The 26,620-nt window shown below is 42.4% G+C and overlaps 2 protein-coding genes across 4 annotated transcripts; both read right to left on the bottom strand.

Annotated features, from left to right (window-relative positions):
- Positions 1-5,247: 5,247 nt before the first annotated feature.
- cd7al (cd7 antigen-like) lies at positions 5,248-14,905 on the bottom strand. 2 transcript variants are annotated; one of them, XM_010774121.1, is made up of 7 exons: positions 13,786-14,905; positions 10,845-11,135; positions 10,001-10,080; positions 8,981-9,334; positions 7,694-8,074; positions 6,361-6,467; positions 5,248-5,935 (listed from the first exon to the last, which is right to left on the bottom strand). In XM_010774121.1, exons 3-7 carry the CDS (start codon positions 10,059-10,061, stop codon positions 5,720-5,722), a joined length of 1,119 nt encoding a protein of 372 aa, XP_010772423.1. In that variant the 5' UTR covers positions 10,062-10,080; positions 10,845-11,135; positions 13,786-14,905; the 3' UTR covers positions 5,248-5,719. The 2 variants fall into 2 exon arrangements, with proteins under 2 accessions (XP_010772423.1, XP_010772422.1); XM_010774120.1 differs by lacking the exons at positions 10,845-11,135; positions 13,786-14,905 and having other exon boundaries at positions 10,001-10,287.
- A 96-nt stretch (positions 14,906-15,001) lies between these two features.
- Positions 15,002-21,028, bottom strand: znf207b (zinc finger protein 207, b). Of its 2 annotated transcripts, XM_010774118.1 has the most exons (11): positions 20,886-21,028; positions 20,146-20,272; positions 19,858-19,996; positions 19,453-19,641; positions 18,843-18,918; positions 18,633-18,694; positions 18,133-18,266; positions 17,759-17,851; positions 16,824-17,063; positions 16,286-16,442; positions 15,002-15,781 (listed from the first exon to the last, which is right to left on the bottom strand). In XM_010774118.1, exons 1-11 carry the CDS (start codon positions 20,924-20,926, stop codon positions 15,630-15,632), a joined length of 1,410 nt encoding a protein of 469 aa, XP_010772420.1. In that variant the 5' UTR covers positions 20,927-21,028; the 3' UTR covers positions 15,002-15,629. The 2 variants fall into 2 exon arrangements, with proteins under 2 accessions (XP_010772420.1, XP_010772419.1); XM_010774117.1 differs by lacking the exon at positions 17,759-17,851.
- Between the last annotated feature and the right edge of the window lie 5,592 nt (positions 21,029-26,620).

The raw sequence follows: 26,620 nt of genomic DNA, 5'->3' as shown, positions 1-26,620 counted from the left end.
GTGTCCACTGAGTGCCTCTCTGCTGTGGTCCTCTGGGTGTCAAGTGGCAGCCCCACAGCGCATCACTTCCTCCTGGGCTCCACTTGACCCTCCCTCAGTCTGGCAAGGAAAGCGGCCCCTCCAAAACCGGCCAATCGCGGCTCTCCGCCCCACACAACATCTCCAAAGGGGGGGGGGGCGCCACCACCACCCGACCCCGCTGGCGTCTCGCCCCCTCCCCCATCTCTCAGTCCTTTGACACAAAGATCACTTTAGCTGGAAGATGTAATAGTCATATTTCTGGAGTTTTTGCCAGTGTACTTTTTATGTTTTGGGAAAAAGATCATTTTGACTTTATTTTTTTCAATGTGTTATATTGTTATTGGTGTCTACATGCAGTGGTCTACAATATACCGGCTGCTGAACTAGCCCTTCACTGTTCATATGCAGAAACACTTTGGTCAGAGGTGCCTCTGTATGTTCATCCTGTGTATTGAATGCAAACCAAGGATCAATACTACAGAGCGTTATTGATTGTCTATTTGTTTTGAACTGATCATGCTTTTGTTTGACAGTACTCTGTAGTACTTCCAGGTAGTATCTTGAGATGTGTAAAAATAGGGTGTCTCAGACGGGTGTGGGTATTTGTTGCTCCAAGCTGCTCCGCCTGCCCGCAGGCTGTCCCCCCTTGCCCTTTGCCTAGCTGCTACGCTATGACCTCCTCCTCCTCCTCGACCAGACCCAGTAGCCCCCCCCTGACCAGGCCCTCCTATCTGTTTCTATGCAAAAGACTAGAGGCTGGGGCCCTTTACAGCACGCCAAACCTGACTCGGGAATGAGCACTCCTCCCAGAGCTTGGCACACCCAACCCTTGCACCCTCTGTGCGCTTCTGTCAGCACTTAAAAATGGCCGCCGTTTCTTTAAAGTCAGGATCAGCCACCAGAACACTGTCATATATTAAAGTCCGACCACGTACTCGAAGTCGGTCTTTCTCTCTACGCTGAAGACACTTCTGTCCAGCTTGATCTCAGGGTAGGGGAGTAGATGATACCAAGTATGAGATGCAGCTCTCCGTATATATATGTCCTTTCTACTGTGAGAGCAAAGTCTAAAATTAAAAGGCCATCTGTGCAACAATTTTTACAGACCTCATGCCTCGAACGTAATCCTAATTGGAAGGGAAAAGGCTTGTATTGAATCCTTTTCCTCAAAAGGTGGCCTATTGTTACTGTTTCGGGGCCAATTATTGCGTGTAAAAGTTGCCAACGTAATGTGCCAATATAAATTTGCTGTGTCATACTGTATCTTTATAGAGAGCACTTCTGTTCCCTGTTGGGAGGAACTTTGATAACCTTTGCAGAGGGTGAAGCGGGGGACAGGAGGGATCAAACCAATGGGCAGCAGCATCACACCCTTCAATGACTGAGATTCTTTTTTTTTGTGTGTTTTTGTTGGGGATGCCTCATGCTAAGGAGAAAATCTTTACTCAGTTGGGGGTTCCAGTTTGCTACAGTGCACAGTTGATGATGGGTAATCCCGGGTACATATTTTTTTAAAACCAAAAATGAAATTGCATTTTAACGTCATTTTTATGAAGTTTGACATAAAAATCTTAAAAATGCTAAAAAATCTAAGTGAAAAAAAAGATCTATAATATGTTAAATCTCTGCACTTCTAGCTGAAACGTCTCCGCTCATCAGCCTCTACGTCCACCATCTTACGGAGTAGAGTGGTGGCCGGGGTGCCTTTTTGTGGATGCTGTATTTATCTCGTTTTTATGTTTGTGTCCTGCTCAAAGCAGGCCCACTGAAATGTACATTTCCACAGACCCAGATGGCTTGGGCCCACTGTATCAGCCTCGCTCTCCTCGCTCTGCATCAGCAGGAGGGGAGGGGCACATTTCAAGAGGTACAAAGTCTTAAAAAAACATTCTAAAAAAAAAGTTTAAAAAACAAAAAAAATTAACAAGAAAACGGGAAAAGGCTACCTTTCAGGACTTGCAGTCCTGCAGCACACAAGCAAAAATCACTATTGCCTGTTTCTGTAACTGCCTTGATCCAAGCTCAGACAGACCCAATAGCCGAGGACCTCCCAGCATCCTGTACTAACTGGAGAACCCTGACAGTGAGGGGGGTTTCCCATGCTGCACCAGCATCGAGAGGTTCTCCTCTCTAGAGCTCTGTTCTAGATGACAGTATATATGTATACACTACAGTAAGTATACATATATATATCTGTGAGTTCAGTGTGTGGTATCACCTCTTCAGACTTCTTGGATCGTAACCTCTGAAACGTTTCATTTTCGTTTGAAAGGTCTTGGTTAAATACAACTGAAAAATGAGCAATATGTATTTTCCCCGCAAATAAGCGAAACGAAGGAAAGAATTCGGGTCGGGTGTAAACTGATACTTGATTGATTGAAAGCTACGCCTTTCTCACAGAGTTGGATATGCACGTTCTGGCTTTGATGACATATTACAGTACTTTGAAGTGCTTGTGCTGTAAATGTGTTTTTGTTTGTCAATTAGCCTGTCTAAAAGCCCAACCCAACCAGTCGCTAAAAAAAAATCTCAAACATATCAAAACACGACAAAATATTGAACACAAATACTTGAATCATGGAGCGCCAATAATGTAATGTGAAGTCAGTAATTCTCTTCTAGTTCTCTCCATCTGACAGGTACACTTGGGGGACTCTTAGAGAATATTAAAAATGTATTGCATTAAGTTACAAATACAAAATCTTAGAGGTAAAAATGCAAAGTCATCTTAGATGTGTGCTTGAAAGTCAGATGTTTGTATGAATGTGTGCGCAAGAAACTGTGTACCAGGCAACTGGCCTGTTGTTGTGTTCCACTCAGTATGTTATATTTTGTGTCTGTTTTTATCTTTTTTGTTGTCCTGTCAAAAACTGTTTTGATAGACATGTTATTATCTTCTAACGTTGCACTGAGTGTCTTCTACCCCTCACTCAGCTAATCGTAGATAAACGAGTCTAAGTACGGAGGGGAGATGGTGACAATTCATGTGTACATGTTTACTCAAGGACTTAATGGATTTTGTTTCATTTTATCTGTAAAAAAGTGTATCTACCTTATAGTGGCTTTTATTGTGGAGTAATCCAATACAAGGATTATCATTGAGTATTGCACCATTATGTTCCAATTCTATAAAAAATGAAAAAAATCTTAAAATACAAAGACAAAAAAAAACCTACAAAAACAAAAAAGGGGGTAAAAAAAACAAAGAACTGTTGCCATAGATAGCTGTAGAAGGACTAGTAATCCCTATGTTCACTTCATGGAGAAATGGTAAGGGATAAAGTGTGGGAGGTGAGTTTGTTACAAGACTCATTTCAGAGGTGCCTATCTTTTTTTTGGGGGGGGTTGTGTTTTTTTTGTTGCAAAAGCCACCTGTCGTTTACAAGCATTTCATTTGTCTGAAGTTCAAGGAAATACAAATTTATAACAGGAATGTTGTAAAAAAAAAAAGAAATCCTCTTCCATCAAATATGGACATGACATTTTTGCAAAATGAAGATTTATGCTACTTTAAGAACTCTGGGATTGATCAGTGTTGTCATATTTCAATTTTTAAGTTCTCTTTCAGCGTCGACAGACTATCTATCTGTATGTATTCTGTAAGTTGTGATGTTATGTTTCCTGTAAGCAACGCAGTTTGCTCACGATCTTGCACACTCATAAAAGATGTGGATTATGTCTCAGGAAGGCCAGGGTTCCAGATACCAACTCCATCATTTCTAGGTTTAATCTTTTGTGTGAAAAAAAACCCAACTGAAAACAATTAAACTCCAAGCAGGCACTGAAGGTCATGAGTTTAACAGAACAGAGTACCATTGTTTTCTTGAAAGCAAACAACACAAATGTTCGTAGCAAGTTATATATTTACCAAATAAGACTGAGAATCAACTTTGAAAAAAGTGGAGTGCTTTACATGTGAAATCTAAGTAGAATTGCTTTACATTTAACCTGATCAATGGTTTGATTGTCAAAAAGACAGTGACATAAAAATGCATTTGTATGTTTTGACTTATTGTTAAAGTTTCCATCCTGTAGTTCAGGAGCATTGTGCAAGAAGTTTATTTGTAATCATCTCTCCTGTCTGTTAACATGTGACAGGTATTTCAATAGTTAAGAGGTTTTCTTAACGTGTAACGGAAGGTTTTTCAGAGGCAGACTTGAAGTGGAGGAGTAAAGCTGGTTTTTAAAGGATCATGATCTATGCACAAGTGGGAGGGAAGAGTCCAAACCCAGCTGCTGTACTGCGGGCGTTTGTCGACTCAGTCTGGGGTTCAGGGTTTGATTTAGGGTTGTTCTTGTTTTGTCTCTTGCTCAAATTTCCTTCACTTCCCCCTTCCTCCTTTTTCATCATCGTCATCTAATGTTTTAGCAAAAATGTTACATTGTGTCGCCATGCTGTGTAATCCTTAACCAATGAGCGCTTATCCTTCGGCTAAAGCACTGTGGGTTGTACTGGAGAAAAAAAGCCCATGACTTTTAAGGCTGTCAGTTTTTTAAAGGGGACGAGGGTGGGGGGATGGAATGGGGGTATTTTGCCTTTGCCTTTCTCTTTACTTTGAAAAAAAAACATTAAGGAAAAATGTCTGTAACTGAAATACAAAGTTGTGGCTTTTAATGTTGTTCTTTTTTCTCCTCATAGAATGTGATTGTTAAGGACATGCACCGGAAAAAAATGTTTCTATGAATTATGGAGCTTCTTTCGGACTATATTAATAAATACAAATTTTCTTGCTGTTACTCCGTGTTTTGTCACTTCTTTTTTTTTTTTTAAATGGTTTCTGATTTCATGTTTGACTCAGAGCGATATTTGATCATTTCAATGCATACTGAATGAGAGCAGTAAAGAGACAGAAGTGAAAATATAATGTTTATTAGGAGTGAGAGCTATGTTGATACTGTATACAGTGATCTTTAAAAAAAAATCATAGTATATTACGCAATAAAAAGAATACAAACAGTTTTATAGTTACAGAATTTCCCAAAAAATAAATGTCACAAAAATGTCAGAACTATTTAATATATTAAGCCATTTAAAAAGTCATATTTTTTTCTGATAAATAATGATTACAAAAAAACAGCACTCAATCATAAACGGTATGCTGGGAATGTCTTGAATATTCTTAAGGCTTTGTCTAAAAAAATCCAGGGATAACTCTCTGGTTCTGTGCAGGAATTCTTATTCTTAAAATATTTGTTTCAGTTTTGTTAGTTTTTTTTGTATTTATGTTTTTTTTTTACTTCATTGTAAACAGCTAAACATAGAGAGTATGAGGTGCAGTAAAGAGCCACAGATCAAATGTACCACCTGGTTCCTGCTGTCATTTCCCAAGAAATTTACAAATCTAAAAACCAAGTTTCTCAATGTTATAAGGAAATGCTTTCAACGTGTTGTTTTGCCCCTGAAGACAAACACAAGGCACAATCATTCATGAGCAGTAACAATTCTACAAGCCAACTTTAATTTGCTGAAAAGGCCAAAAACAGACATTTAAAAAAGGTTCTTCAGAAAACTTCAAAACACGAGAAGACTTTAAACTACCAACAGTCAACAGATACAACTAATATAAAGAGAGCATGTGGATAATCTTTCTGGTAAATTACGTTAGAGAAACTTAAGAGCACTGGATGGAGTGAGTTTCAGGTAGCAGAGTGTGAGATGTTTTAGTAAACCATGTCGGTAACAGGATCTAATATTTCATTATTCAGACTCACTCCTGGGGCAGAGGGCCCCTCTCGGGCTTTCGTAATGGTTTTGAGGACAGGATTTCTTCACAGTGCAGTTTGTGTACTCAGAAGGCTCCATTTCCTCCAGATTTCGGGGTGCCTGATTTCGGGTTGCCAGTTTCCGACTGCCGGTCATCTCCTCGTAGATGGGGGCCTGAGGGTGTGACCTGACACTGCGGCGTGCTTTGCCCTGAGAGACATCAAAAGAGTGGAAAAAAACAAATCAGTGAGGTGAGAAAAACAGATTGAACGCACTCTCGATTTCCTGTTCAAATCAGAGTTAGTCATTTTTTTTGTCAAGAGGCAGCATCTTTAAAAGGAATTCCACACAAAGTCAAATTCCAACTATGATGTGTTTTCTGGTGACAGTTACATATCAGGAGTTCCTTACTCATAAAAAAAGGTCTTAAAACTGAACTAAAAAGTAGAATAAGTCTTTCACTGCCTTCCTCATTACATCGAAGAAAAACATGCTGACAACTGATAGCAACAAGTTGTGAAACTCCTGTGGTTTTGCGGTGAGCTGCAGAGGAACTCTCTGGCACGCTCTCTACAGGCAGGTGCAGCCACTCATGTTTCCCCCTCTCAGTGTCATATTAGAGCAGCTCCACTCACTTTATAAATCACCACAAATCCCAGGAGAAGCAGGAGGAGGAGAACCACCACAGCTGAGGACAAAGCATACAGCAGAATGGAGTACCGGGAGCAGCCACACTGACCTCCTGTGAAGAAGCAGAGAGAGAAATGTTGAAGACAAAAGAGACACATTTACTGGACGCAAACACGCATACTCTCCACTGAAATTAGAGTAAATACAAAAAGGTATTCCCAACTTCTCACTCCCTTCCTAGTGGTAGACTGCACTTTGAATATATTTTTGATTGTCATTGTGGGGCTTTAGTAAAAGGTGGAGGTCAACTGCTTAGCATTCAAAGACGAAAACTAAACCAATGTGTTGGTTGTAACAAAGGTACCAAGAGCAGCGGTGTGGCTAACTTTGTGTTTTTAATTGTTTTTAGACATTAATTGAGCGCTATGGCCCAGAGGAATAAGCTGTATGAGGCTTTAGTGAAATAGACAGCACTTGTTAGTCAGAGCAATACATTGTTGGTTTGGGTGTATTAATACACGGGACAAGTAGGACACAACTCTTTATTGGAATTTAGCACTTCTATTTTATACGACATAAAAGTCAGTTTACATTTTCTGACTTCAAATTAATAACTTTCACTATTACTACGCTACAACAAACAGGGCACACCTGTTTTCATTGGGTTTTACTCCACCTTCTATTTAAGGACAAATTATATTATTAATAATAACAAATGTACAATATTAAAATAGAGCCTTCAGCACATTTTCAAACACAATATTTGTGCGTAGTAAAAACCTTAAAACATAATAAACTGCTGTTTTTGTCATAGGATAAAAAGAGGGGTGTCCTACTTGTCCAGTGTAGTCATACAAAACTGCATTGTTTTAGTGCTACTGTGTCACATGACATGGAAGTTATCTTTTCATAACAATTTATATCAAATAGAAGCTGGATTTAAACTCAATAAAGAGAGGTGGTGAGTTAGTTCAGAGTTACAGTGAAGTGAACCACGGAAGTTTGATTCCACCTCACGCATAATTTGTTGGTCTACAAAACCATTATCTGAAAAGTAACAAACAATAATGCAACAATAGTGATATACAGTTATAGCCATTGATATGGATTTCATTAGTTGCAGTTATGTTAGTCAAAGGCTGACATCCTGAGATATCAGAGCTGGACTGACATCACACACTGAAACCATTGAGACAAGAGCACAGACCAGAAGGAGGAACCAGATAGTGGAACAACAGAACAACTGTTAGTATGAAAAGGAAACGTTCATTTTCAGAAGCCTGAAAAAGCCAAGTGGAGTTAGTATGAGCCTGGCGATCCAGTCCTCCTGTGACCCACCTTGCACTGAGACAAAAACCACTTGTCTGCCCAGAAGGGTGCTGGTGTGGGGCCCGCCCTGCAGAAGCAGCTGGCAGCTGTACAGGGCGCTGTCGTCCGGCTGCAGGTGCTGCAGGGTGAGGTTGTAGGTGAGGCCCCTGGGGCCCGGAGCTGAGGACAGATGCACCCTCTCAACAGGGAACAGAGAGGAGAAGGAGGGGGGGCTGCTGCCATGTTGGTGCTTTGAATTGTACAACACCTCCACAGGTCCCCGGCCCCTCTGCCGCTTCAGACTCACCCCCTCCACGACCATGGCCTCCCCATGGGGGGGGAGGCAGGGGAGTACAGCCGAGCCCCCAGAACACGTCTCTACCAACCCAATGTCCACAGACCCAGGGGCGTCTCCAGAGGGGAAATGAATACAACTTAAAATAATGTTTATATGCTTAAATTCTATTTTCTCTGAATAATCAACATATCTGCCAAAGGGTTTTTAGGAGGATTTCTCAGTGGATTTATTTCAAATTGTGTGATTTGGTTAAAGAGAGAAAGTTTAGATATTGGCCTACAGAATGGGGATTTTGACCGTTTTTTCCACTTTCCCTGAGTATTTAGCTATTAACAAAACAGTCTTAGCAAAAATACTTAATGGTAGCCAGTTTTAAAAAGGCATAATTGATATGAGGATTATAAGAATTATTACAACTTTACAAGTCAGTGAAACTCAATGGGGGTGACTTTTGGTTGTACTGTAGGCCAATATCCTTCCCTTTAAACCACGGGTGTCCAAACTTTTTTCACGAGGGCTACATACAGAAAAATACACCAAGGGCTGGGCCACTCGTAGAGGCGAGGTATATTGCCTCTTAAGTGCAGTTATAATTTGGAAGAATGTAGGTAAATTGTTCTTGATACTTGAAAATGTAAGAAAAAAACAGCCTACATCAAAGCTCTCCAAAGGCTTTCATTTGTTTTGCCCCCGGGCCGTAGTTTGGACACCCCTGCATTAAACCTATCCTTAGTTAGCTCTTTGATGCTCCCTACATTTACAGTTCCACCACAATCCTTCTGGTCGCAGGGCACCTTGACCAAGCCTTAATTATTAACAATCATAATAGTTCTCAACCTATTTTAATGAAAGCCTTAATAGACAGTGGGGCTTAGTTGGAGCACACTGAACAAACAGCACCAAGCACAATTTCTAAATGTCAACCACTTGTATTTGACATTGTTGTGCTTATTTTGGAAAGCTCAACCCCCTGTGGGTGATATACAGAGTAGTGGGATGGAAAACATTGAATCACTCACCAGCTTTAACAAGGAGGAAGAATTCAGTCTTCCCACGTATTGTTATGTCTTCAGAGGAAGGGTTGTCCACCACAAACTCACAGTAGTAGCGGTCCGTGTCGCTGGCACTCAGCTGAGAGATGGTCACATTCAGAGAGTGTGTGCTCGGGTCTCCACTGACACTGATGCGCTTCTTGTCATAACTGTCTTCCACAGTGAAGTCAGTCTTGGTGAACTGGAACAGAACTTCAATTTGATTCAGCCAGCTGCGCTTCAGGTAGATGCCGTAAGGGGAAGTGTTCCTTTGCTCCAGCTCACAGGGTAACACCACAGAACCCCCCTCACTCCTCTCCAGGAACTCCATGTCACTGCACACTTAATTCAAATAAAAAAGGAACATTTGTGAGTGAAAAAGATGTGTGTCAGTGATAAATCAAAGTTGCTTATTAAGAAACATTTTGAAGCTCAACTGTTGTGGTAATATTAGATTCATATTCATGCCTGACAATATAAAACATTCAATTGACGATTGGGACGGTTCAATATACATTTTTTAAAAACACCTCATATTATAATTTAACATGATATCACAAAAAACAACAGTCCAGGAATCGAACAAACGTAAATCAATCTGTCACAATTTCTCCATAGTTGCTATATTATATGTTGTGCATTGTTCCTGTTATGTGGTCCTGTAGAATACCTCGGTTGAAGGATATTCTACCCAGAGACCCAGAAAAGTATCTTATTGGTTGCATTTATTTTCTAACACAAAACCACTGAAATGCGCAGTGCATGGACCGAGAAGGACAAACAAACCAACGTAACACTGTAATATTACAGATCAACAACACAGATACCATTCTCATTTATTCATTTTATATACATTTTATTTATATAATTAAATTAAAAAAAAAAAAAATTATCGGAGTGTTCCAGGGTATTCTCTGAATACCTTGAAGGCCCTGACGGTTCGCCACTGCTCATATTACACTCCAAGTATACTTCAAACTGGAAAAAAGTAGCAAATGTTCAATTTACCAAATCCAGTCTGTGTGATGAAAAGAGTCCAGAGGAAAGCCAGGTACTGGATCCCCTTCATCTTGATTACTGTCAGAAGACTAAATAAGATCCTAAGGTAAGTCAGTGATGTAAAACATGACAGCACACATGCAACACTTAAGAACTGGATGTTAAAAGTGTGGTTGACAGTAAATGAAACCAAGAGGAACTCCATGAAGCTCCACCTTCAAACCTCAAGATGAAAACAAGAGGAAGCACGCGCTAACTAACACAATGCAAGTTCCTTCTGACGGCACTATGGAAATAAATTAACAATAAAACAAAAGACTAACAGTTAAGGATCAGATTAAGAATGATCTAACACAGGGGTGTCCAAACTACGGCCGGGGGCCCTTTTGAATCGGCCCTCAGGAAATTCTAAAAGAATAATGGAATATGGCCCACACCTGAAACTTGTGCTTGTCTTATATTGTACTTCTTAAATATATATATCTAAAACATATATTACACAGTAGAATTCATGTGTTAATAAGCCAACTTTTCAAATAAATTCAGTCAATTAAAGTTGGAAAATGTTTCTAACAAATTTAAGTTGATAAGGAAAAAGCTCAATAACTTATTTACATAACAAGCTTGAAATACACCCTTCCTATTGCCCCTTATTGTGAGCAATCTGAGGCTCCTGTTGTAAGGGATGAGCTGCAACACTGTTTGTTACAGAATAAATGAAACCCTATAGAGTGCTTTGATGTAGGCTGTTCTTAAAAAAAAGGCTTTTTCAAGTTTCAAGCATAGTTTACCTACATTTGATTGATTTCGCTAACTTATATCTGAACTTATGAGGCAATATACTGTAACTCACCTCCAGCGAGTGGCCCAGCCCTCTGTATATTTTTCTGTGTGTGGCCCTCTGTAAGAGCCAGCATGTGCAGGTCACTTAGGATCCAAGCTTTTCTGCTCTAGACCTGGCTCTGGAATTTAATAAGCATTACAACCAAGTGCATATCGTAGAAGACATGATTCAGAATGCCTGTTAGGATGCGTCTGCTGCTTGATAATGTGCATCAGTGGACAGACCTCCGTCACACATCCTGAAGACTGAAGGGCTCGTGCCATCTGACTCAATTGACAATAATGTGAGCTCAAGGCTTGGCTGCAAAAAACAAAAGAATTAAAGCCAAGTACAGCTTTAGTATTTGATTATAAGACTTAAGCATTCAAAACATATTCAATATCAATTATATTCACAATTTGGAAAGAAGGAATTACTGAAATAATAAGGACTAATTGTGTTTTCAATGTATAGACATGCAGTAAGACTATTGAAATGGTCTTAAATGATAACCTAGCTTTTCAAAACTTTGAAAGGGAACATGTTCAAATGTTAGAGACGAAAAGACTTGACTACAATTTAAAAGATTTGAAATACCTTTTACATTTAGCTTTTAGATTAAAGCAAAGGCAGCTGGATGTATTGTTGTCTATTTTCTACTTTTCCGAGAGGCTTTTTAATTTCTGAATGTCAAAGATTTACAGGCATTTTAACTTGTGTTTCAGGTTAGAAAAAACTAGAAAAATATTAGAACGAAATGAAACAGAATGAAAAGATGACGCACCAAATTATCCACCATAAAAAGGCCCTGGACAGAATTGAAATGCAGACTTTGAAATGAAAAAGTGGATAAATTAAACTAAGAACGTGCAGAAGCATACACCTTGTTATTCATCACACCAGAGACTTGTTTTTCACTTCAGGTACAAAACGTGGTAGACTGCATTTCTCTCTTTACACTGTGGTTTAGGTTTCTACTCGTCCAGCAGGAAACCACATATACAAGGTTCTCATGTTCAACAGTTGTTTTAAAGCTGTTTACTTAGTGCTAATGCTCAAGGGTGCTGCATTTTGAGAGGGATTTGTTCAAATGTTTTCATGCATTAAATCACTTTTATCGATTAGCTAAACTTGAATGGCGATGCCCAAAAATGCACTCATAAATGCACTCATACAGTCTGTTGAGGCAAAATGTTTGAGGCCTCAAACCACTCAAGCACTTTATTTCTAGCGTGTGGCCCCATGATGCTTGTGACCACGTTCCATTATTAAAGAAGCGTATATCCTGGAAATGTTTCTACAAACAGCACTCGATACTAAGAAACAAACAACATTAAGCTTAAGTTTCCATGTATTTATTTTTAATAATACATGTGTCTCGCTTTATTGCCTAGGTACAATGGGTAATAATCATTTCAATTCAAATAAAGCTTAAGCAATGTACTTTACATTGGGATGTAATTATATATTTTAAAAAAAAAAAAACGTTTTATATATTCTTAAAATCGTTTACTAGTAAATATGCTGCATTCAAAAGTTTATATTCCCTTAATGGCCACTTCATAAGTTAACATTTAATAAGTAACACCAATTATTTTTCATCAAAATGGCTGCAGTAGGCCTATTGCTACAAAAAATGTACCAAATATTGAATGCTTGTATCATTTCTCTGTGTAGGTTTGCTAAATATGATGTACTATAATCAGGCTTTATACTCCTTATTATAGCTACCGTCTAACATTATAGTATATACTGTCAACAATAAATGAGACTTTGTCTAGTCAAGTGGAACCGATTTTCTCAGTATTGCTATTGGGGAGTGGTGATGGATGTAGTGTGGATATGTGAAAGGTTAATACGATTCCCCCATAGTCCACTAGGTGGTGCACTGGTTCCACCACACTGAGCGGCTAAAGGTGTGATTGGTGGATTTCACCTCAAGTTTGAATCATAAGAAAACAAGTGACATCAAAATAATGCAACCATTTTATTTCAAAAGACAAGAAATCTGACTTTGGTAACATTCATACAGACGCAAAGCTGCTCCTTTGACAGTTATTCTTTTTAGTCCTTTAAAACCAGTTCAAAAATAGTATCAGTGATAGACTTGTAGACATGTAAAAATGTATACATTTCAAATTTCACTAGGAAACCTGAATGATTAATATATTTACATTTAATACTCAAGTAAATGTTGTTGCCAACAATATCTGAGTTTCTATTTAAAGAGTCAGTTCACCCAAATAAAAATAAACAGAAACTATGTCTTCACTTGGAAGCATTGAGTAACGCTGATCGTGTCGCTTTGATTTGATCTAGGTATTGATATGGGTTGTCAACCTCATACTGCTTGAATTTTATTTGAAAGAAAAAGTTGCTTTATCAAGTTTCAGAAAAGACTAAGAGGGACTTCCTGATTGAATAAGACCAAAACCTGTGTCATGCAGTCACAAGTAAAGGTTGCTTCATTGAAAAGGGGCCCTCCACTTTGAAAGTTGTTGTGTTTTCTTCTGTGTGGCTCGGAAGTCTGAAACAATTACCTGAAATTAAGCTCTATACAAAGAATTTTAAACTGGAGGTGTGGAGTTTGAGGATCTAACAAAAAAAGACCCAACTCTATTGAAATGGAATACATCTCTAAGGGGTCAGGGAACCACGGCCTTAGATGCGACTTGAGATGATGTTCTCATTAAGGTGAGCTGACCCTTAAACATAACTGACCATGTTAATCAATTTCGTACTAGAGAGAAAAGAAAACTTACAATTTCATTTACATTTCAATGCCCAAGTCTACGTACCTTTGAATAAATCATATATAGTTTGTGTTAATCAAGGCATGCTTTTGTTATTAAGTCTTTAATGAGATAGTAACTTTGAAAAACAAACTATTAACCAATAAATAAGGTAATAAAAGGATTCGCATCCAGTTGTAGAGGGTAAAGCCACACTATAATAAACATCAGGTACTTACTGGGTTTAACTGACCTTTCATGCCAGCTGAGTGCGTTTTAAGGCTGATATGGATGGGCTACAGACAACAAAAACAAATACAGAGCAGTAAGTGATATGTGCAGAGGGAGAAATAGTGCCAAACTAAATAATACCTAGAGAAACTGCTCGTCATCATGTCTTTAGATGAATGCGCGCACTAGAGACTCAAATGTGTGTCCCTGCCGCTACATGTGTGCATGAATAATGTATTCGCTCAGAGATTGTCTTCTTTACAGCAATCTCCACCAATGGATGACTTCTGATGAAAAACATTGAGAATAGAAAGGATGGACAAAACAAAAAAACACCCAGCAATACAAAACAGCGCCGCAGTAAATAACAATCTAACAGCTGTTTTTCTCTAAACCATCTCGAAATAAATAGTTAGGTCTCCGTTAACAGAGATGGTGAGGCCTTGTGACCTCTGTTCATACATGCTCCAGCCATTTGGATTATTTCATAACATCAATCTTTCTACTTTCGTTTGTAGGAATGGTTGCCCAAGCAATTCAGGATATTGCCGCTGTAAATCCCAACTAGACACAAAGTAGGTTGTTATTTAGCAGTATGTGTCGACAGCCATCGTAAGACATTCCCTAGTCATTCAAACGGGGATCAACCGTCAGTAGAATATAGTGCCTTAATTGACCTTATAATCTAAAAGAAAACTGAAAACGGAGCTTTCCAAAATTGGGATTTACCACAGAGCTGCTCCACTGCTGGGGTTGTTGTTTTGCTTGCCCTCTGTAGTGCATTATGGGACATGACTGAGCTGTGACAAACATTAAAGCACTCATGCACGTTTGATAACTGAAGGAAAAAGTGAATGAGTCAGGAATTACATTTAGTTTCCCTTTCACTTTTGTGTAAATGCAATATATGAACAAGAACCGTTATTTAATCTGAAGTTATTTCCATCATTATCATGAGGTAACATGCGGTATTTGGAACCAGAAGTTGGCCAACATCTTTTGGGCTGGTAGTACACGAGCTTTGAGCACAATAAGTCTTTATTCTGTTTCTGAACCAACAATGTATACTTCAAGTCTTATCAAGGCAAGGTAAAGAGGACTCCTCAAAAAATAGATGATGGCAAACTTGGTTTTTAAATACCTGATGAAAACCTGAGCCATAAGGGAAGAACACCCGTACAAACCTTCATCACTCACCTCCACGCACGTCAGGACAAACCAGCATTGGATTTCAAGATGTATTTTATTACAACAGATTCATAAAACATTACAAAGGATGCATACAGGTACCCTTTTGACCAGAAAATATTAAAAACAAACCTGAAATAAGGATAAAGCTAGAGACTGATGAGTCATGAATTTATAACACTACTTAGTTGGAATCATTTTCATCACTGAGACCCTCACCAACCAAGGTTGGGGACGCAAGTCCAACAGCACCTAAGCATGCTGTGAGGGCCTCAATCAAGCTACCGAAAAAAAAAAGAATCAAATGTTTACAAGAGAAACTTGCCTTTGTAAGGGGTTGGTACGTTCATGTAACTCCAGCAGCTTCAAAAGAAATATGAATCATTTTAACACTTCACCTCTATAAACCTGAGTGAAACCTAAGGGGGGAAAAATATATCCTCACATGTAATCAAATGACAACGACATAACTTTCAGGAAGTTGAGTGGTGTTTGGCTGTTTCCAATAAAGATGTTACATTAAATGTCCATTAGTTCTAACAAACAACGTTTGTCTTCACCGCCACTGGTCTTACTGCTCTTTGCTTGCAGCTAGGTTTGAAAAAGCACAAGGATGAGAGAAAGGTGTGAACCTCAAACCTAATGTGGTGGCTGCTTTGCTGCTTCAGTAGCGTCCTGCCGGAGACATGACGGGCGGCCTCATGCCCATGGGAGGGCCTCCCTGGTAAGAGGGCACCATAGGAGGACCCTGCCCATAAGGAGGCATCCCCCCAGGCATGTAGCTGGGCATGCCCTGAGGAGGGGCGCCATACTGACCTGCAGGGAAACACAGAGAGAGAACAATGATCACTGCAGCCATTCAAAGGTTTAACAAATCATGTCAATTAAATACTGCAGCCGATTAACATTAATCCTGCTGCTAAACTTTTCTATTTCAGGCAAAGGAACAGTTTTAACTTTAGCTCTTCATGTGTCAAAACATACTTTCATAGGGAGTTTGGGGGGACCAGACAGCGTGATTTGGCCACTTAGAACATGGCCACAAATGACCTGAGCTAGTCCCCAGTTTGGACCATCTGCCGATTACATGTCTGTCTTTCCCAACACTTCTTGACTGTCTCTCGACTTTCAAATAATGGCATTAAATTGTCTTTAATAAAATGTATTTATTCAAATAAAGGCTTCAGTGTAACTGTAGACCAGGGCCCCAATAATTGAAAACATGACAAATGGTTTTGATTGTAACTTGTATTTAAAATGACTAACTCAAAATGTCGGTAATGTGATGGGTATTTCACACACTAACAACCATTCCCTTACCATGCATGGGATGCCTCATGCCGGGCTGCTGTGGTGGCATTCCTTGCTGTGGGGGCATTATCCCGCCCACAGACACCACCGGGGGGGCAGCCACATGGGCCTGACCCTGCCGGGCCGTGAGACGCTGGTAACGAGGCAACTGTGCCTTCATCTCTTCCTGTTGGCGGGGACAACACACAGAGCAAACACTCAGACTAAAGAAACACAATTTGGCCCCTCACAGTGCAAAGTTAAACACTCACAAAAATGATGAGGAATAGGTAACCAATGTTGGCGTGCCCTGATTTCAAGGATATTTAAGTTCAGAATCATCTTTCCGCATATCCACGTAAGAGTAACTACTAAGTCAAAGTAAGAATTAATGCCTGGCAGATATCCCCTTAGTATCTTACTTCATGTTTGTTATGTTATTGACATTCACAACAAGATTGATGGTTAAATATTGAGCCAACCCATTTAATCAGTATACGTACTATATTATATATATCAGTCATTACTTACTGTGGAAAGGGCAAAATAGAAAGCTCAAGCGACTTACCAGTGAGATATCCTCATCAGGATGGATCAACTTACTAGTTGCACTCGTGGTGGTGAGGGTGGCGGGCTTGGTGGCCACTGTGGCCGGGGGTTTGGCCACAGCGCCGCTAGAGGGATTAGAAGAAGAAGTGGAAGAGGAGACAGAGGGCTGGGTGTAGGCAGGGAATGTTGCTTTGGGAGGGTCGGAGGAGGCGGCACTGTGAGGGTTTGAAGCTGGAACTCCTGAAGTGCTCTGCTGGGCCTGTACAAAGACACAATGCAGGTCACTGACACAAACTGTCAAAAGACCTTAATAAATGCACTATAACTTTGTCATAATCATTACATAACAGAGTACTAGAGATATAAAGCCCAACAATCAATTTCAGTAGGTTTGCCTTTTTAAACAATCAAAGTCACATTTATTTCCAACATTTTATTATTCTACCGAAGTAGTATTTGGATTTAACTTTAAATGTATAATATCGTCCAAATAAATCATTTACGTTTTTTCTTTATACATTTACATCATTTACTTTCAACAATCATTGGATGATGAACAAATTCTGACCAATCGATAGACTTAGAGTTCAGATTGAAAAACTGGCAGTGTGCGATGCACCTCTGCAGCACACAGCCAAAGCACAATGAGTTAGTATGGCAGAATTCATGCTTAAGAGGGTATGAGTTGTGAATGATGTATGATGGTATAAATGTAAATCGATTGTTATGCCTCATTCTGCATTAATTTAAGCACATGCAGGGTAATGACGCTCACAAACTAAAAAATATGTCAGTTGTTGTCAGGGATAACTATCCTCCGACACCAACGTCATAGCCAATGTTGATGCACAAGGCAAACACTGTTCAGTTATCAGCCTAGCTTAACATAGACAGTAATGCCATTAGCAACATGCAGCTGCCACAGCCCGGTCAGAGGCCTGTCTGTGAGCGTACTTGAGGCGTGTTAGGAAAGGGAGGCTGGGAGGAGGCAGACTGAAGGTCTGCAGCTGGAGAAGAAACAGCTGCTGTGCTGCACACAGCGCCCATCTGCAGCATGGTGGAAAGATCACAGTATTGGCATGTAACATGTCCACATACTATGCGAAATGTAATTATAAGGAACCAAATATGCTACATAATAATGAAAGAAAGGTCGGAAAAGAAAAGAAGAACAGCTGGCTACATAAAATAGGAACCAGGAAACCAGAAAAAAGAAGTGTGAAATAACGTCACTGAGTATGTGTTCTTAAGAAACAGAATAAAGTCTTTCATTTAGAGACTTTAGAGACACCTGTAAACACACAGAAAAGTGTGTGTGTGTTGCCCACCTGCGCTGCACTGGGGAAAAGAGGTTTGGAGACGGCGGGCTGGACCCCTGGGACCGCCGGTCGGCTGGCCATCACTCCCACTGCCTGGGCCATGTGGGGCATCCCTGGCCTGGGAGCCATGTGATGGGGCATTCCTAAACATCAACCAAACAGCTCAATCTACCCTTCTGCCAGCATTGCATTGCATTGGAACCACAAAAGGCTAAATAAACAAGGTACAAAGAGAAGGAACCATTTATTTAAAAAGCCAATGTCTGTCTCTAAAGACTGGTCCATTATGTGAATACGAAAACATTCAACAAATAAACAGTTAACATATCAGCTACATTCGCCTAACCATCTAAACATGGAAGCAACAAAGAGTTTTTGCTATGATAGAGATTAAAAATGTGATTTAATAGGGTTACTATATACTATTATATGACAAACTCTTAATTTATTTTTGGAATAGATAATACATTTCTTGTGTAACCCCAGTGTAGAATACAACCACAACTCACCGTGTGGCATACCAGGCATCCCTGGCATCATGGGAGGCATCATTCCACCCATTTGCATCATGCTGCAAAAGACAGAAGGATTGTTTGGTGTTACTATAATTACAATAGAATGTGATACAATAATTAGCCACAAACTAAAAAGTGGCATATCATTAAGATTAAACTAAAAAAGCATTGAACATTAGACACAGTCAATGAGACATCTCTTACCCAGGTGGCATTCCATGCATGGCATGGGGCATGCCGTGCATCATGGGAGGAACGCCCGGCATCATGGGAGGCATGCCTTTAACAATGAGAGGGGACATGTTCTGTTTACTAGAAACTCAACACTATATCACTCAAAACAGGCAGCTACATGTCTAGGAAACTGAACACAAGAATACATGTGCAGTAATCTCTATCCCCGCTGATTAATCTTAATTTATGTTAAATTCCAGGTCTAAACTTTTTCACACTGTAGGTGCGTCACAACAATAACAGTGAATCCTCGTTTAGGTATAAACTATACATTGCAAACACAGAAACCAGGACTAAAATAGCAACACCATAAACAGCTTATTAAATGCAGAGATTTGATGAAGACAACATGTAGGAATTACAGGGAGAGCCTAACATTTGGCATTGCTATTAATTAAATATAAACTCTAGCACAAAAACCAAGTGATACATTGACGACCTAATCAGGAAAATGTTCAACCATTCTTGTAGTTGTGGTTGGTTTGGATCAAACTGACCAAATAAAGAAGGTTGTTGGGTGTTTTTTTAAAAAGTTTTTAGTGATAATTCCGAACTTCTACTTTTCACTAAGGTTCCTTGCCTTGATATGCTCCAGGGTGCATCACAGGTACGCCAGCCACAGGAGGCATCCCGAGCTGGGCCATTGGAGCAGCGTAGCTTTGCTGGGGCTGGACAACAGCCGGCTGCGGAACTGATGGTCCTGCTTCATCATCATCATCATCATCCTCATCAGAGTCGTCCTGATTGTTTGACTTCTTCTTTTGACTCTCTAAAGATAAGATTGTGGTGAAGCTTTAAGAATGATCAAATGACATCAACCGACAGCATTATAAAAACGAAGTAGTAATAGATCACACAATAAACAAACATATTCAAAGATTTACGCTTAATCTTAAATGATTCCAAATACACAACATTATTACACATTTTGGACATCTAGGCTTCTATTCTAAATTGGCCAGAAAGAGCTTGAAGGTTTACAAACCTTGTGATTTCTGTTCTAATGTTCGTCTTCTTTCCTGCATGTCTTTCTCTGGAATCCCCTCCATACCGTAGATCTCCAGCTCAATGTCAACTCTTCCAGGAATTGCATTTGGAACACTGTCAATCGTCTCTTTGTGTACCTGAAACGCATGCAAAGTGAGCCAGTGTATATTCATATCTAAAGAGAACACCTATTGTCCAGTGTATGATAAGTTATAGCTCTGTTTTGACTAAAACGTTGCAAGAGCTATGAACTAAACCAGGACAAAAAGACAAAAAAGCTACCCACCTGCATGCAATGAATAGCCAATCCTGGGCCTGTGTACAACTTCTTGTGACAAATATGGCATTTAAAATGCTTTGCCTTCTGATGCTGAATGAGGATCTTTTCATCATCAAAGTCTCGATTACAGTACCTTGAGAAAGAAGTTAAGGAATGTATAGAACGAGGAAACATGAACAAATACTAAGCTACAACACAGTTCACAAAGTCAGAGAATCACACGCAAGCATTCAAAACAAACCCTAATGCTGCCTGAATAAAAGCTCCGAGGTGTAGCATGAGTCCTAATCCCCATTCATGATCAATGAAGGGCATAGCAAGCTGTTAGGTTACAAAACATCTCGGTAAAAATAAGGTTTCACACTTAACCGCCCTGAACCTTGAATCATACCGTTCAACGTTAATGCTACCCGGAATCATCAATGCATGGCTAACATGTTAGCAAGCTACCTCCGTTCCGATGGTAGCTAGCATTACTTTCTTCTCAGCAATCCAGTGAATTGAACGCAAACTTTTAACAGTTACGTGTAGTCGGAGCCGAATATTTGACCGATATTAAATAAACACTGGGAAAAAGCAATCTTCAAAACGAATGGCTAGACACCAAAGCCAAATGGTTAGGCTAATGTTAGCATACAAGCCGATCAAACCTCAAGAGAGGCTAGCTTAGGCCTTCCTTTTGTCAAGCTAACGATTAGCCTCTGGCATTTCTACGTTGCTTTGTTATCATCCGGTCAAAAGGATACCAGCACCATGGCTTCATCTGCTTCTTCTTTTTTCGCCCCATTGCCAATGGATAATGAAAACGATTTCTTACAACTTGAAATAGTAGTCTTATTATCTTTTTGACAACAGCATGCTGTAGTCCCGTAACAACGCCGAAAATGGCGCTTTGATGGAGGAAGTTGTAGTGCAGAAAATAGACGTCATGTCAAGACACACCCCCTGAAACCAAACCCCCACTCATTCAGTAAAAATAAAATGATACAAAGATTCATATCTCATATAAATTAGACCAAACATCAGAGAGGAGCACTTCCTTGTTGATGAGAAAAACAAGCCTTTTGTTTAAATTAAACAAGTGATGTTGTAGCTGGTAAAGTTTTGCCTATTTTCTTGACAATAAAGGCTTAACTTAAAATAATACATTGCCATATAAAGGTATTACCTATATAAAAAAAACGAAGGCTACAACATCTGAGTCTGCAGTGGGCCAGAAAAAGTAGCACGAACAGACACCTCAAGTGTTGCTTATTGGGGGTAGTTGTTCTAAATTAAATGATGTTCAAATAAGAATTACTGTATATTGTAGAGCCGATGAAAGGGAGTCGGAGGCGATGTGTTCAGTATGGAACTCCACACTTTATTAACAATTGAATAATCACAAGATCAGTACACTTGCTGCTACTGCATATCATGCTAGCCAGAATGCCAACAAACCCCGGTACCCTCACAAACGGGTCCGGGTTGCAACACACACCAAACACACGGTGAATTATGTCATATCCCGTGTCACCACACAAGCCCCCCCAGAATTCACCCATAAACAAAGTCTGTGTGGCGGGGAGGAACGACAAGCCGACCACCCCGACTCCGAAGAACGGGAGCCGGGGAGGCGACCTCTGAAGGGGCGGCCGCTGGAAGAGTTGGGACCGGAACCGTAGGCCCCGATTCTGAGACAGGGGTCGAGGCCTGCCCCGTTGCGGAGGTCGAGCAAGCACCACCGGCTGGTCTAAGTCCAGGTGAGCAGCCTTCACCCGGTCCACCGAGACGTGCTCGGCCTTACCACCCAGGTCGACCACAAGGTGTTTGTCCCCGTGCTCCAGAACCCGGAAAGGCCCATCTTAAGGGGGCTGTAGGGGTCCCATGTGCGCGTCGTGCCGGATAAAGACAGAGCTCCACAGGAACCCGGGACACCTGAGTATATTGCAGAGCAGTGGGGATTGGAGCGAAGGCCTCAGCGGCGTCCTGCAGGAAAGCCCGCTGGGCCGTCGCCGACCAGGGAGCCGATGCGTTGGGGAGGAAATCCCCCGGAACCCTCAGCGGCTGACCGTATACCAACTCCGCCGTGGAACACTGCAGATCCTCCTTTGGCGCGGTCCTCAGGTCCAGCATCACCCAAGGCAGCTTGTCGACCCAATTATCGTCCGTAAGGCCGGCCTTGAGGGCCGCCTTCATGGAGCGATGGAACCGCTCACAGAGGCCGTTAGCCTGAGGGTGGTAAGCGGTAGTCCTGTGCAGCTTAACCCCCAAACCACTCGCCACGGCGTTCCAGAGCTCGGACGTGAACTGTGAGCCCCTGTCCGAGGAAATGTCTGAAGGGGTGCCAAAACGACACACCCACGTCGCAATGAAAGCTCGGGCAATGTCTGCGGCTGATGTTGACACGAGAGGAACAGCCTCCGGCCAAAGGGTCATCCTGTCCACCATGGTGAGGAAGTAGGAAAAGCCCTGAGAGGAGGGAAATGGACCAACCAGGTCGATGTTTACGTGGTCAAACCTCCTCTCAGGCACCAGGAAATGCTCCAAAGGGGCCTTCGTGTGGCGGTGCACCTTAGCACACTGACAAGCCACGCACTCACCATCCCAAGTCCTCACGTCCTTTTTCAGCCCATGCCAGACGTCACACAGGTCCTCCAAGCGCAGCCCCGCGCCCTCCACCTTCAGAGCCTGGATGCCGGGGTCTGTGACCTGGTCCGCCGCCATGCGAGTATAGTCCAGGCCCAACTCCTCCTGTGCTGTTCGCTGGTGGGCTGAGGCTTCTTGCCCTTCGGCCCCTACCGCTGGAGACTTCCGCCGGCGACCTTCTCACCCTCGGCCTTGGCATCCGGAGCTAGACTCTGTCCCCAGCTCCGCGCGCGGGGCAAGCCTCCAGCTCGTTCGTGGTGGCGACCAGATTAAGGTCCACTCGTCGGAAGTGGGCCAGGTGGCTCTGCACGAGCGGAAATGGTGGGTCCAGCTGGTGTTCCACAACAGGGGCACGACGGTCTTGGGCTTTCGGGTAGAATTCCCGACATCCCCAGTGGACGCGCAGAAGGCCTATTTCTGTCTCGAGGGTGTCCTTGGGCCCTGTGCGACTCATATAACGTCTCGTCACCCTAGCCTCCGCTTCCGCGAGTCGCGCAGGACGTCTTTCGCGACCGGCCAGCGGCTGGCCACCTCGGCTACGCAACCCCTCTTTAGGGGGCCTTGGGAGTCGCCGCACTGGCATATGGTTGAGGCGCGACACCTTGTGACGTCTAGGAGGAAACCGCGGCCAGGAGTCCAGTCGTAGTGCGGTTCCGTCGAACAAGCCTGGGTTAATAGCAGGCATTCGGCGGAACCTCCCGGGCGGAATGTACCTCGCTACCTTGGGCGAGTGTACTCCGGCAATGCGGACTCCACCATTCGCCAATCAGGACGTCGAATTGGGGGTTTGGTGAGCGGTGCGCAAGGTCTCGTAAGCCTGGCAGCTTGCACTCGGGGACAGGCTCCTTTACAGACTTCCCGGTTTTGCTTGTGGGTGCAGCGGTTACTTTCGAGCCCGTTACAGACGCGCCGACTACAACTGTGCCTCCTTGTCGGAGGCCGTTTCCCAGTAGGACATGGTGGCTACCACTCCTTAATCCTCTTCGGGACTCTCCTCCTCTCTACTGGTTGGTCAGCTACAACTGCACAGTTTGGAGGAGAAGATCCGTGGTCCCTTTAAACGAGGTTTCCCGGAAGCACACGCCACGGTGGAATCGTGTGGACTGTTCGGTTGCGTGAGTGGTAGGGTTCCAGAGTGCCAGGAAAAAGTCGGGTACGGTCTGCAGTGTGTCCAGGAGCGGGTTCGGCGTCGCGGCGCGGGAGGTGGAGAGTCTACGGACCTACGGGCTCCCAGAATACTGGACAGGCGGCGTACGGCTCACTATCAGGTCCGCGCTGTGTACATAGGCAGACCGAGAGCGACCCTACTGCTTCTACGACTCTTCGAGTAAGAGCGTCAAAATAGCGTCGCATTAGCGTTGAGGAGCAGAGTTCGGCTTCTGATGTCCCCACGTCATATGCCTCGGGTTACCAGCAGAGAGGCGCCTGTAAGCAAGTCTGTCGCCCGTCGAATGGATATAATAGAGGCCTCATGTTGAATCGTATACGCGTTTGAGTTTAAGAGCTCTCCGTGCCCGACGCGTCTACAGCAACACGGATTCTGTTGCAGTTCGAGCCTGTCACGAAAATTCGCGCAGGGGCTCATTACTTTAATTATTTGTAGCTATTGCATACAACCTAGAAAAATGAGCATTATAGAACTTCTTCTGTTGAGAGAGAGAACTTTTAATTTAGATACACAGCGGTAATCAAATGAGCGGATCTGGAGACTCGATTACAAGAGGTCTGTTCGAGAAAATCACATATGCAGTATCTCGGATAGGTCAGAAAATCATGTAATAGATACGGTGATAACTCTCCTGATCTATAGTTATCCTGTACACACACTTACTACGTTAAACACTAGGTCTGCTCTAGAGAGATCACACGTCTTACTTCTCCGCGTCTCGCCTGTTCTCTCTCGTCGACTATAATGGTGTTGTGCGTTCGACGATGTACGTCGGTTGTGTGACGCCTCCATTCCGACCGTAACTTCTATATACGCGAGTGTTGCTTTTTGCTCTTACACTTGAGATTGTAAAACTGGGTGGCAGAATCTGGATCCAATAAACCTTGTGATTTTACGAGTCAATAGTTTTTACAAACGTTGTTAGGTCTCTTCTTAAATTCTGTTCATACTCACGCCATGTATTGTGCCCTTGTTAATCTAGATTTGTATATATTGTTCGTGTAGCGCGGTCTAGCCTGTCCTTCGTAGAGAACCCGACGCTGACATGGTACTAGTATCTCATGCCGTAGACTAGAGATCAGGAGTGGTTAGGTTGCATTGCATACGCAAAGAAGGAGGACAGTTCATAATATGGTGTTACCAATACACGATCGTCGATTATCATGTGTAGTCCTGACCGGCGATTGATGTACGATATGACTTTGCTACGGCCCCCATGCAACCTGAATTCCATTGGCTATCACACACCGACGATGTAATGTATTGTGGCGACCTAGCATCGCTAATGATACAATCATGCAAACGTCTGCATTACCCGACCGAAATAGTCGTTTGAAGACCAGTAGATCTGATCTATTCCTGTCGAGTTACTTCTAAACGAGAATTTTTGTAACAACGACACACGGAAACCGAGCACGAGGCAGATCTTATAACTACGACATCAACTATATTATTATATTACGTTTGACAGATCCAGGTAAATTATCAAGAGCGAGCCAGTGTGGTCGGACACAATTGCGAGGTTAGACAAATGATTTATAAGATATAGTGGACGATAAAACAGCATTCAGGTGCCTCCGAGTGATACAGGATGGCTGAGTCAAGCATACACGAGAGAGTATCAACTCAATATGGGTGTGCAGCACATCGCGTTAAGTAGATTGAGCTGGTTTCGAAGTATGTGAGACTACACGTGACAGACAGCTACCATCGCGAGGACGTACTTACCTAGTTCGTCGCAAACTCGCGTTAGAGAGCGACGCTGTTGTGCTCCGTCTGCTAAGAGTCAGACCTTATGTATTCAGTACTATTGATAGTGTTACTAGCGGCAAGACAGAACAGAATAAATCTAGCAAATAGAGTGAATAGATTTGACCAAGGAAGTTAGCCAGAGAGAGGAATTCGCAGTGTGATTTTGACGTATTAGTCTTGTATAGTCGCTACAACAACAGTTCGGTGTGATAGTAACTGTCGTACTGTGCTTAGAAAATTGTCAACAGAGAGTTTATACGACGAGATCATTATGCAACTTTGTATTCGCTGGGTTCTTGAAGAACCTAGTACATGCAACAGTGGACGCGGCGACCAGTTGACTTTTGCGGGCTGGACTCTCGACTGAGCGAGCTGTGGTTGTATAGCTCGCGTACGCGACTTAATTCAAGCGCTTCAGACACCGATAATCACGCTAGAACTAATTTGCGAGCCTTATATAACGAGCTGTAATCCACGCGTGGGAAGGAGTTACATCGGTTCTAGTTTTGTGCCTCATCGTCTAACGAGAGGTCTGGGGCGCACGGTAGCCCAGGTGGATCTCAGTTCTGCGCTCGAGGAGGTCCAGATAATCCGCGACGCCTAGTGATGATCGCAGCAGATACACTGCGCACGTCAGCGGCGTCCCAGTATCTGGAGCGTCGGTCCGAGACTGTATCTAATTTCCGCTCACCCTCGTACGCCGGCCGTGTTCCCGGCGGGAGGTGGGTGGACGCAGCCGCGCGCGTGACACGATGGTCGCTCTAGGATCCGCGCGCTCGACGCGCGTCCACCCGCTTTTCTCATTGCTCCCGCCCTGTCTCCCCTAGGCACCTACTACCACGAGCGTGTCGTGCGCAGAACTGGGATGCCCCTTTCGTCTGAGTCAAGACGGAAGGTCCACTAGCCGGACCTACCCAGCAATGGGAAGTTTTC

This window comes from Notothenia coriiceps, unplaced genomic scaffold (genome assembly GCF_000735185.1).
Source record: "Notothenia coriiceps isolate Sejong01 unplaced genomic scaffold, NC01 NC01_scaffold00013590, whole genome shotgun sequence".
Classification (NCBI taxonomy): Eukaryota; Metazoa; Chordata; class Actinopteri; order Perciformes; family Nototheniidae; genus Notothenia; species Notothenia coriiceps.
Note: the sequence above shows the minus strand (reverse complement) of the source record. Positions and strands in the feature narration are given on the sequence as shown.